The sequence below is a fragment of the Pelophylax lessonae genome (assembly GCF_965119305.1).
Source record: "Pelophylax lessonae genome assembly, chromosome: 8".
NCBI lineage: Eukaryota > Metazoa > Chordata > Amphibia > Anura > Ranidae > Pelophylax > Pelophylax lessonae.
The window spans coordinates 12,997,228-13,010,350 of record NC_138775.1 but is presented as its reverse complement, the minus strand read 5'-3'; the positions used below and the strand labels follow the sequence as shown (position 1 = coordinate 13,010,350).

The window sequence follows — 13,123 nt, the reverse complement described above, 5'->3', positions numbered from 1 at the left end:
GCAACAATTCTTTTTTTTTTTTTAGATCCTCAGAGAGTTCTTTGCCATAAAGTGCCATGTTGAACTTCCAGTGACCCGTATGAGAGAGTGAGAGCGATAACACTAAATTTAACACACCTGCTCTCCATTCACACCTGAAACCGTATAACACTAACGAGTCACATGACACCGGGGAGGGAAAATGGCTAATTGGGCCCAATTTGGAAATTTTCACTTAGGGGTGTACTCACTTTTGTTGCCAGTGGTTTAGACATTAATGGCTGTGTGTTGAGTTATTTTGAGGGGACAGCAAATTTACACTGTTATACAAGCTGTACACTCACTACTTTACATTGTAGCAAAGTCTCATTTCTTCAGTGTTGTCACATGAAAAGATAGAATAAAATATTTACAAAAATGTGAGGGGTGTACTTACTTTTGTGGGATAGTGTATGTGTGATTCTGCGCAGAACAGCCGCCCTGTAGCAGTAAATTTTCTATGGGGCAGTCAGCAAGCGGTTAAGGACCTGGCTCCTACCAGCTCCGGAGCAAACAGCTACAGAAATGTGGAGAATTGAATGGGGTAAAAGATGCATCTTTGTGGTCAAATTATAACACCGGTCTATCATTTCTGTGTGACTCCGCTATGCACTGCCAGGCTGCAGCAGTTGGAGGATGTACACGATTTCAGATGTAGAATTTTGATGAGATAGACTTCCTCCACCAGGCTTGTGTGTGCATCTGCGGAGAGATTTCCAATCCACTTTTATCTCTCTGTATTGTCTTCCCAGGACTACAATGACAATCCCCCCATCTGTACACCTCCATATTATGAAACGACAATCTACTCCACCCTCTCAACGGCATCCCCAGTTCAATCACTGACCTGCAGTGATATAGATGATACCTCTGTACTGCAATACACCATTGTGGGCGGTGAGTTATCTTCCTTTTTGCTATTATATTTGATGTCGTTTGTACATACCACCAAATGAGTCCATACATAGGCAGACTATCTGCAGGGGTAAGAAGCACCCCAGATCTGGCTGACATAAAGTGATCAGCACCATTGGATCTGTTCAGATATCAAACATCTGGGATAGGAAGCTGCATCTGGGCCTTTACAAGTTTTATTTATTTTATTTGCCCATAGGGTTGCCACCTGTCCAGGATTCACCTGGACAGTCCGGGTTTTGAATCATGTGTCTGGGTTTAAGTCTGTCTGAGACCCGGACACATTATTCAGACAGAGCTGCGGCTCCCCAAGTAACCCAGATAGTCGCACACAAATCTGTTGCTGTCCAGGAGCTGTGGGTGGCTGTCTGGGGCAGGTTCCGCATCACTGAAGGGCAGGGCAATGATGTCAGCAAAAGCAATTTGGCCACACCCACTGTTCACTGCGATTGAATATGAGCGCCGCATTACTACTCTCCTTGGGGCACCCAAAGGTGTCCCAGGTCTTTTATAATCCCATAATGTTTACTGCAAAAAAAAAAAATTGCCCTGTGCCGCTAAAGTGTTCGGGTTTGGCTTAACGAAAAGGTGGCAAGAAGCATGGGATACCAGAGGTATCCTCTGGTATGCCTTGCTTCTATTCATTTTGGGTGAGCAGCCTCTCCATGGTCAGTGTTATTCATTGATTAACGAAAAGGTGGCAACCCTATTTGTCCACCACCCTGTGATATTATAGCCCATCAAAAACCATACCCTCCAGATGAGGCCATCACTAGAGAAAATAGGGGGAGGGGGCTATGTGTAGCCAGAGCTCTTATCTGAAATTAGCAGAGCTGGTGGAAGCAGGGTCACCGATGGAGGGGTAGAGCTGGCCCTCCTGTACCAGGCCTGGGCCCCTATCAGTTCAGTAGCAAGAGTCGGGGACAGAGAGGGGGACTATTTACTCATTTTTGGGAGCAAGCAGAGTAATCCTTTATGCTGCAGTTTGGAGGATGCAACAGAGCCTTGTATGAGCAAATGGAAAAACTGCAGGCAAAATGCAAATATGGAAATTATATGTAAAATTTTCTACATCTTGGGTTTTTTTTGGGGCGGGAGGGGGGGGCATTAGCAGTAAGCCCCCGTTCATACTGTAGCGACCTGTCAGGCGACCTGGTCGCCTGACAGGTCGCCGTAGGTCGTCTGCCATACAGAAGCTATGGACCCGTTCTAATAGGAGCGACACAAGACTTAGAAAAAGGGTTCGGAGCTTCTTTGGGGCGACCCGGAGCGACCTTTTTGACTTCAATGTTATGAAGTCCGTGCCGGCCGCTCCGAGGTCGCGGTGCGAGCAGCGCGCCGCGACCTGTGAGGTCGCCCGGCGAAGTAGCGTCGCCCCAGTGTGAACTTTTTTATAAATGTATCTTTTTGGTTTCCCGTCAACATACTAGCTATTGCACACCATGCAAATCCATCTAGTAGTGAGCCAGTCAGTATCTGAGGGAAGCTGATTTGTAAAGTGTATGCTCAATGGGCAAGCGATGCCTCAGCACACCATGTTTGTGTAGCACCCTCCTAGATAGGTGCTTGGTTAAAAGCATTGTTGCTCCATTCTGCTTATCAGGGGAGCCTGATCTGTTAGTTATGCCTGTTACATGTGTCCAGGTGTGAGTCTTTTGGTCTAAGGGAGTGTCCCCACTGCATCCAATTGGGGGAGCCTGTTGGACAGTGGAGGAAACCTGACCAGTGACAAACGGGCTTTTGTGGCTGTCCCAGTGGGAAGGCACCACTGCAGTGCATCCTGGGATTGACCATAAAAACCAAGGGCACATGTGACAGGGCGTCTTTGGGGGGGGGGGGAAGCAGAGTCCCAGGAGGAGGGTGATGGCTGTCTCTCCTCCTGCCGCCTGAGGAAGGTGGTCACTGGCAGTCGGCCTAGTGGAGCTGAGCCTATAGGGTCCTGGAAAGTTGACGGTGGAGTTGTGGGCAGAGTCCTCTGGGAAAAACAGTGTCCAGGAGTACCAGGGGGCTTGCCAAGGGGTCCGCCTAGGAAAGGGGACCACTCCAGGGAAGTCAGAGGATAGACGGTCAGCTCACACGGTTAGTAAGAGAAAAAGGGGTTGCCAAAAGTGACCATGAAGAGTAAGGGCAAAGGGGGTACCAAGCGGGGCCCTGAAGAGTGATTCACTGGATAGTTTGCTTATCTTCACTACTGTGGCAAGGTAAAGCAGTGGCCTTGCCGCATTCAACATAGCTAGAAGTCCTCAAGTCGTGCATAGTTTATATAGGTGGGAGTATCCCACTCATCCCTTCTCCCATCCCAAGTTCTACAATAAACAAAAAAAAAAAAATTCCCTAGACTGTTTTCTGACTGAGCCAAGAACCTAAATTACTAAGGATTTGCATGTCGTTGCTATGGGTAATGCAGGGGAACCCGCTTCAAGTAGCTCCCCAGGGAATAGTGCTACATTTGTAAATAACTAGTTCTCTTTACCAAGCCACAAAACCTCTTGTGTATGGCTCCTCTCTTCCCACAGGAAATACTAATAGCCGCTTTCGGATGGTTGGCAGTAGCGTCATGCACAACCCATTCTCCTTTAACACCGATGGGGGTGTATACGACCCCGTAAATTATGAGCTCCTCATCCTGGTGACAGACAGTACAGCCGCCCCGCAATACAGCACAACCGCCACTGTGTTCATCACCGTTATCCCTTGGACCACCACGCAGCCCACCACCACGACCACCACACCCGTGAGTACAATTTTAGTTTCAAGAAATGATCAGAAGATATTTTAATAAATTGTGACTATTATCTGATAATTTATGGAAATTTTACACGGTTGTCTATAACCGATATTACAGACACTTTTATGACAATTGTTGTATCATTCATTAACCACTAGACCCTCGGAAGATTTACCCCCCTTCAAGTGGTGGATCTGTACTGTGTATAGAACCTGCTGCAGCAAAACTGACTTTTATAAAGAAAAAAGAATGTGACAAATTACATTAAACCACTTCAGCTCTACCCCCCCCCCCCCCCATCATGACCAGGCCATTTTTTGCTATACGGCACTGCGTTTACTTTGACTGACAATTGAGTGGTCGTCCAATGCTGTACCAAAACAAAATGTATGTCCTTTTTTTTTCCACAAATAGAGCTTTCATTTGGTGGTAACCCCACTTAAATAAAACAATCAAAATGAAAAATTCCTTTAAATATAGTGCCTGGGGGGTCCCCTTAGTTTGACTGTAAAATGGTGCATCTGTACTGTGTATAGAACCTGCTGCAGCAAAACTGACATTTATAAAAAATGTGTCAAATCCCATTTAACAACTTCAGCTCCGGATGGTTTACCCCCCATCATGACAGGCCATTTTTTTGCGATAGGGCACTGTGTTAATTTTAAATGACAATTGCATGGTCGTGCAATGCTGTACCAAAATAAAATGTATGTCCTATGTTTTCCCACAAATAGAGCTTTCTTTTGGTGGTAATAACCCCACTTAAAGTAAAACAATAAAAATGAAAAATTCCTTTAAATTTAGTGCCTTAGTTTGCCTGTAAAGTGGCGCATCTGTACTGTGTATAGAACCTGCTGCAGCAAAACTGATATTTATAAAGAAAAAAATGAGTCAAATCACATTTAACCACTTCAGCTCTGGAAGGTTTACCCCCCTTCATGACCAGGACATTTTTGTGATACGGCACTGCGTTATTTTAATTAGCAATAGCGCAGTCATGCGACTATGTACCCAAATAAAATGTATGTCTTTTTTGTCACGCAAACAGAGATTTCTTTTGGTGGTAACCCCCACTTAAAGTAAAACAATAAAAATGAAAAATTCCTTTAAATATAGTGCCTGAGGGGGTACCCTTAGTGTGCCTGTAAAGTGGCACATCTGTACTGTTTATAGAACCTGCTGCAGCAAAACTGACATTTATAAAAAAAGAAAAAAATTATCAAATCAAATTTAAGCACTTCAGCTGTGGAAGGTCGAAAAGGTCTCAACCCCCCCCCCCCCCCTACTATCATGACCAGGCCATTTTTTGCTATACGACACTGCATTATTTTAACTAACAATGCGACTATGTACCCAAATAAAATGTATGACTTTTTTTTCACGCAAATAGAGATTTCTTTTGGTGGTATTTGATCACCTCTGCAGTTTTTTTATTTTTTGCGTTCTACAAAAATAGACTATGAAAAAAAATAATATTTTTTACTTTCTGCTATAAAACATATCCAATAGAAAAATGTAAAAAAATCAAATTTCTTCATCAATTTAGGTCAATATGTATTCTGCTACATAAAAAAAATCCCAATAAGCGTATATTGATTGGTTTGCGCAAAAAGTTAAAGCGTCTACAATCTATGGGATATATTTTTGGAGTTTTTATTGATTTTATTTTTTACTAGTAATGGCAGCGATTAGGGACTTATAGCGTGAATGCGACATTGCGGCGGACATGTGGACACCTAACTGACACTTTTTGGGGACCATTGACACTAATACAGTGATCAGTGCTAAAACCCGGAAGTGCAGATTCACGTACAAGTACGTGATTCTGCCCAGAGCAGCCACCCTGCAGTAATTCTACGTGCAACGGTTGCCATCTGGTACCCATAATGCCATGGGGTTCTCTGGAGCCACTGTGTTCCCAGGGGTGACACAGCCGACTAACAGGCAAGACAGATGCTGGAGAGATGTACTGTAGACATGTGCAGGACAGAAAAATTTGTTTAGGTTTTCGATAGATTAGTTATGTTACTAATTTCTTTTCAGCATTCGTTTAGTTTTCGTTAAATTTCTTTTATTAATTTTCTAACGAATTCCAAATTTTCGGAATGATTCAAATTTGGATTGATTTAAAAATGATTGACCAATTTGAATTCTGTATGAAGAATAGCTGCTTGTTAAGCAGTGGGCCGGGAAGCCAGCCACCGCATCCTTAACAACCGATGAGTCATCAGCTGTCAGCGGGCTTCCCCACTGACAGACAAAATGTAAACAAAACATTGCCGGCAATACAAAAATGTTAAAAAAACAGTGTGTGGGCCCTTTGGGTCTGGTATGGATTTTATGGGGAACCCCAAGCCAAAATTAAAAAAAAAAAAAAAGACGTGGGAACCCCACTTGAAGTGAATTATTAAAAATGAAATTCCTTTAAATAAAGTGCCTGGGGGGTCTCCTTAGTCTGCCTGTAAAGTGGCGCATCTGTAGCATGTAATGTATAGAACATGCTGCAGCAAAAATTACATTTCTAAAAAAAAAAAAAAAGTAAAATCACATCTAAATTGACTTACGGTTGAATTTTCCAGCACCTGGCTATTTAAAAAAAATAAAGAAAGAAAAAAAAAATGTGTGGGGTCTGGTATGGCTTTTTAGGAGAACCTCCCACCAAAATTAAAAAAAAAAAGATGTGGGGTCCCCTCCAAAATTCATACCAGACCCTTATTCGAGCACCCAGCCTGGCAGGCCAGGAAAGGGGGGAGGAAATGAGCGAGAGCCCCCCCCCCCTCCTGAACCATACCAGACCACATGCCCTCAACATGGCAGGGGGGTGATTGCTTTGGGGCAACCAAAAGCCCCTTGTCCTCACGTTGATGGGTACAAGGGCCTCTTCTCAACCACCCTGGGCTTTGGCTGTGAGAGTCTGCAGGTAGGGGGCTTATCATAACCAGGAAGCCCTCTTTAATAAGGGGACCCCCCAGATCCCAGCCCCCTATATAAATGAGTATAGGGTATGTATTTATGTCAAAAATAAATAAAAACAGTACACGGGTTTTTGACACTTCCTTTATCAAGAAAATAAAAAAACGATGTCCCCCCGATGTAGATCCATTGTCAATCATGATGCCCACTGAACCTGAAAAAAAAAAAAAAAAGCTCCGCCCACGAGGACAGCTGACCATCGAATGCCTCCTCTGCCGTTTGACAGTTCTTAAATAGGTAATGGCGCCGCTGGGTGAGTGACGTCACAAAGGAGCAGGGCCACCAGGCAATGTTGAGAGGTGGCTCTGCCCCTTGCCTATAAAGGAACTGTCAAATGGCGGAGCCTGCAGTAGGTGGTTGGCCTTCATTCCGGGCGGAGTGGTTTTTTTTTTTTCGGCTCCAACGGTGGCGGCGGCGGCATTGTGCATGACGATGGGACATTGGTTGTTTATTTATAATTTTTATTTTTTTTTATTTTTTAAATAAAGGACTTATCAAAAACCTGTGTACTGTTTCTATTTATTTTTGCAATTTTTTTTGGTGAATATGTAGGGGTACAATGTACCCCATATTTTTTCATATGGGGGGGTCGGGATCTGGGGTCCCCCTTTTTAAAGGGGGCTTCTAGATTACAATAAACACCCTGCAGACCCCAACAACCACAGCCCAGGGTTGTCGGGAAGAGGCCCTTGTCCCCATCAAAAATGGGGATAAGTTGCACCCACCCCCCTCCATGTTGAGGGCATGTGACCTGGTATGGTTCAGGAGGGGAGGGGGGTGCTCAGCCCATGATTTTGGGGGTACGCAACAACTTTGTTTTTAATTTTAGAGTGCGGTTTCTCTTAGAATCCATACCAGAGCCAAAGAGCCACTTTTTCCTTTATTGCCGACAATTGCAACCGCAATTTAAATGTAATTTGACTTGTTTTTTTTCTTGCAAAATGTCCGTTTTGCTGCAGCAGGTTCTATACACAGTACAGATGCGCCACTTTACAGCCAGAATAAGAGGACCCTCCAGGCACTATATTTAAAGGAATTTTTCATTTTTTGTTTTTGTGTTTCACTTTAAGTGGGGTTTCCGCGCCATTTTGTTTTTTAAATTTTGGCGTTTTAACATTTTTGTATTGCCCACAATGTTTTGTTCACATTTCAGCTGTCAGTGGAGAAGCCCGCTGACAGCTGATGAGCCATCTGTTGTTAAGGATGTGGCGGCCAGCTGCTTAAAAAAACAGCTATTCTTCACACAGAATTCGGATCGGGCGATCATTTTTTCACCGATCTGAATTCGAATCACTCTGAAAATTAGAAAATTAAACGAATTTTAACGAGTTTCAGCAAAATTTGTTACTATTTCATTCGGAGTTTCGGATACATCCGAATAAGCAAAAATGTATCCAAATTTGTATTTGGACCGAAACTAATTGCACATGTCTAATGTACTTTATGTCTATAAGATGCCAATCAATCTGCATTTCAGGATCCAGATATTTATAGAGAGATTGCCTGGCTGTGCTTATCCTAAGCATCGGTCTCTGAGTCGAAACACAGTCCAAACAGTTTTCAGGAATACTCAAAACTATGAGCAGTCAGATATCAGACAGAACCATATCCAGGGCATCAGGAGACAGACTGACATGTTGAATGTCCAGCAATCTATTTAAGCTTTTTGAATAGGGCAGGTGTGCACTACTCAGACCTGAACAGCAATGCTGAGTAACAACCAGCAGATGGCGAATGCTCAAACCTGATCATTATAATAGAAAGTAGAATTCATAGAGAGTTATTTAATACAAAGCCTCTGATGTTCAAATCACCCCTTGTGAACCCCAAACATTCTGCAATCCGCTTTATTGCCACACCAGGCAGTACAGAGCCAGTTGAAATAAACTGGTTGGAAAATTCTCTGTCAGTCAATTAAAACCTCTGTAATATTTTCTGTTTGCAGACTCCACAGAAGCAAACGACGATTGTGAATCAGACGCTGGCGTACTGGCAGCCCGACACCTGGTTCATAGTGGTGATGACCATCACTGGAGCTCTGCTCCTGGCTGCCATTGGTCTGCTGACCTGGGCTCTATGTAAAAGGTGCGTCCTCTGTCACAGCACACACCGGGTGGACAAATAAATGTAGAAATCAGGAACCAGTCAGGCCAGCCTGAGACAGGATTCATTATACAGATCTGAGAAGGGGGATGGAACTCTCAAAGCCTGGCCATACATCATACATTGTTTTTTTTTGACGTGCCTTACATTGGTGGTCAGTGGGAAGAATGCACCTTACATTGGTGGTCAGTGGGAAGAATGCTCCTTACATTGGTGGTCAGTGGGAAGAATGTCCCTTACATTGGTGGTCGGTGGGAAGAATGCACCTTACATTGGTGGTCAGTGGGAAGAATGCCCCTTACATTGGTAGTCAGTGGGAAGAATGCACCTTACATTGGTGGTCAGTGGGAAGAATGCCCCTTACATTGGTAGTCAGTGGGAAGAATGTCCCTTACATTGGTGGTCGGTGGGAAGAATGCTCCTTACATTGGTGGTCAGTGGGAAGAATGTCCCTTACATTGGTGATCAGTAGGAAGAATGTCCCTTATATTGGTGGTCAGTGGGAAGAATGCTCCTTACATTGCTGGTCAGTAGGAAGAATGCTACTTACATTGGTGGTCAGTGGGAAGAATGCCCCATACATTGGTGGTCAGTGGGAAGAATGCTCCTTACATTGGTGGTCAGTGGAAAGAATGCTCCTTACATTGGTGGTCAGTGGGAAGAATGCCCCATACATTGGTGGTCAGTGGGAAGAATGCTCCTTACATTGGTGGTCAGTGGGAAGAATGCACCTTACATTGGTGGTCAGTGGGAAGAATGCCCCATACATTGGTGGTCAGTAGGAAGAATGCTCCTTACATTGGTGGTCAGTGGGAAGAATGCCCCTTACATTGATGGTCAGTGGGAAGAATGTTCCTTACATTGGTGGTCAGTGGGAAGAATGCTCCTTACATTGGAGGTCAGTGGGAAGAATGCTCCTTACATTGGTGGTCAGTGGGAAGAATGACCCTATAGTTGAGGTCAGTGGGAAGAATGCTCCCCTTCATGTTGGTGGTCAGAATGATTCAATTGACAAATGATTCCCATACAGCAGCTAAAACAATCACGGGTATCATGCCGCTGGCTCTACAAAGTGGTGTTATCTCCAGGACTGTGTACCATCCAATGGGAGGTTAAGTAGGAACTCCTAACAGCATTAGGTAGAACCTCCGATTTTCATAGAACCCTGGTTGAAAATGGCGGATGTAAGCAGTTTAAAAGCTCGCTCGGGGTATTGGTTGTGCGGGGCAGAGAGAGCAGGACAGCCCTCCAATAGAATGTAAAAATATCCTACGAACCTGAATTGGAGGATTGAGTTTTCCCATGCACACATGATATCCTGTCCTAGTGGGTGAGCAGAAGATTTGATTTCTTTGGGCAACACTATGAGTTCTTCTCACATTTTGATAAATAAGACTGTATCAAGATCCAGCCCGCAGTTTGTTCTGACGGGTCATGGTTGGCTCACTCCATAGTGCAACTCTACATGACAAACACCCTGGAGATTAATGACGCCATTTCTTCTTCCAGATACCCGTTATGTGCCCAAGGTCCGAAAGATGCCACAGAGCCCCTCCTGCAGGACCGGTAAGTGACTCCCCTTGTAGGTGTTACAGAGTTTCAGTAGTTGGTGCACAAAGACACAAACCGAAACCAAATGATCCCACTTAATTTCCAGTAGATCACATTTTGCAATGTTTCAGTGTCAGTATAAAAGTACCAATTTTTTTTGTTTTACATAAAAATATTGCAATGGCGGCAGGTTTAAGTTCATGTTTTTTTGGGCATAAATGGCCTTAAATGGAGATTTAATGCAAAGGTAGAAAGAGTCCCCACCGCTGGTTTGGCCTTAAGTTGTCCACAACCCGTTTTATTGTATTTCTATTGTCAGATACAACAAAGAAACAATAAATCTGCAGCCTCACAATGAAGAGCAGGATCTGGTGGAGGAGGACATTACTGCTGAGACAAGGTGGGGGGTGGAGACTAGGAGGGTGCCGCAGCTGCAGGAGAGGAGTGAGGACTAGGGATAGACTGATTATCGGCAAGGCCGATATATCGGGGGCCGATATGCACTTTCCCAGATACACAGTATCAGTATCGGCCCCGGAACTGGCCGATATTTACAATATTTTTGTGACGTCATTCTCCCTTCTTAGGCCGCCTCCCTCACCTTGGACAGCCTCGTCTGGAGTCGGGACTAGTCTCGCGGGAGTGTATCACAGCCATACACCCACCCACAGCAGCCCGGTGCCAGCCACCCACCCACATCCACAGGCCCTGTACCAGCCAGCCAGCCACAAGCCCTGTACCAGCCAGCCACAGGCGCTGTACCAGCGAGCCAGCCACCCACAGGCCCTGTACCAGCCAGCCACAGGCACTGTACCAGCGAGCCAGCCACCCACAGGCCCTGTACCAGCCAGCCAGCCACAGGCACTGTACCAGCCAGTCACAGGCACTGTTCCAGCCAGCCACCCACAGGCCCTGTACCAGCCAGCCACCCACCCACAGGTCCTGTAACAGCCAGTCACAGGCACTGTACCAGCCAGCCACCCACAGCCCCTGTGCCAGCCACCCACCCACCCATCATAGGGTGCCAGCCACCCACCCACCCACCCACCATAGGGTGCCAGCCAGCCACCCACCCACCACAGGGTGCCAGCAAGCCAACCACCCACCCACCCACCACAGGGCGCCAGCCAGCCATTAAGCATTAAAGAAAAATTAACATGTTCAGTACCAGATTTGTGTCAATAACTGTCTTTATTTTTCAAAACTTTAAATGTACAAAATATCGGCCGATATCGGCTGATACCGATACATTGTGACCAAAATATCGGTATCGGCCCTGAAAAAATCATATCGGTCTATCCCTAGTGAGGGCCACATGAAAGGGACAGGTTTGACAGGTGAATTGCAATGCAATCCATTTCTAGAAGCCAAAATAAAGCACCAGCATCCCCAAAATAAGCGATGGCTCTTATATGACAAAGCTGCTGCCATCCAATGTCTCTCTATAGAGCAACATGCTCTAACTTTCCCCAAAGTCTGCAGGAGTTCTGAGAGACACTTCTGAAGGCAGCTGCCCCCCCCCTCTATGAAGAATACAGCCATCGGCTAATGGCCAAGTTACCACAATTTCTCACACAGAACCCTTTCCTATTCAAATTAGATTTCCTAGGACACCCTTAATTAGCATTAGGGGTTCAGTTTTACGTAAACCTGTCAGGAGAGAATTATTGGGCTGCCAATGCTGACCTACCTCATCCAATGTCAGTTGCCTGGCAGGGACAAGGTGGGGGGGGGGGGGGGCAGGAAAAGCAGCTGCCCTAGGCATTGTGGTTGTATGTGAAGTGTGGGGGGGGGGGGGGCACCAGGAGATTGGGGAGATTTGTGCTAGAAGTGGTGATTTGGGGGGATTTGTGTTGGCAGGGTGGATGCTGGAAGAGGATTTGTACTAGGAGGGGGGATTTAGAAGTTTTTGCTAGGAGAGATGCAATTGTAAAGTGGATTTGATTTAGTAGGAGAATTTATTTTATTTTTTTTTGGGGGGGGGGGGGGTGATTTGTTCTAGTAAGGATGATTGGGTGGTATTTGGAAGGGGGGGGGGTATGTGTGCTAGGAGGGGGGATTGGGGGGAGTTTGTGCTGGGGGTGGGGGAAATTTGAGGGGTAGAGGATTTGTGCTAGGAGCAGTGGTGTATTTTGGTTTTGTGCTGCCCTAGGCAAGACTAAAATTGGGCGCCCCCCTCCAAAGTAAATTTGCCTCACTCCATTTTAAAAAGGGATGTGACTCCCTCCAAAATTAAAGGAGAGAGAGAGGGGGATGAGAGAGAGAGAGAGAGGGGGGGGGGTGAGAGAGAAAGAAAGAGAGGGGGGATGAGAGAGAGGGGGGGATGAGAGAGAGGGGGGGGGGGGTGAGAGAGAGGGGGGGGTGAGAGAGAGAGAGAGGGGGATGAGAGAGAGAGAAGGGGGGATGAGAGAGAGAGAGAGGGGGGGGGGTGAGAGAGAGAGGGATAAGAGAGAGAGAGGGCATGAGAGAGAGAGAGGGGGGGTGAGAGAGAGGGGGTGAGCGAGAGAGAGAGAGGGGGGGATGAGAGAGAGAGAGAGAGAGAGAGGGGGGGATGAGAGAGAGAGAGGGGGGGGGATGAGAGAGAGAGAGGGTGAGAGAGGCGGCTCTAGCAATCAGTGGCCAATAGTCTCAGGAGGAGAGGGGTGGCTTTTTTGCTGCCCCCGTGCAAAGTGCTGCCCTAGGCCTGGGCCTTGTTGGCCTAGGCCAAAATACAGCACTGGCTAGGAGGGGTGTTTTTTTGTGCTTAGGGTATTTGGGGGGGGGGGAGGGGGAGAAGATTTGAGCTGGGAGGAGGCAAAGATTTGTGTTGGGAGGGGGGGTTTCAGCAGAGGGGTG

The 13,123-nt window shown here is 46.0% G+C and overlaps 1 protein-coding gene across 2 annotated transcripts in view; it reads left to right on the top strand.

Annotated features, from left to right (window-relative positions):
• CDHR4 (cadherin related family member 4) overlaps positions 1-13,123 on the top strand; it is a 67,428-nt gene that overhangs the window by 45,800 nt on the left and 8,505 nt on the right. Inside the window, exons 14-17 of one of the 2 annotated variants that reach the window (XM_082266593.1) lie at positions 771-915; positions 3,450-3,667; positions 8,580-8,719; positions 10,247-10,303. In XM_082266593.1, the coding sequence (XP_082122719.1) occupies positions 771-915; positions 3,450-3,667; positions 8,580-8,719; positions 10,247-10,303 (560 nt within the window). The remainder of the gene's footprint in view (positions 1-770; positions 916-3,449; positions 3,668-8,579; positions 8,720-10,246; positions 10,304-13,123) is intronic. The other variant, XR_014225630.1, reaches the window with a different exon arrangement.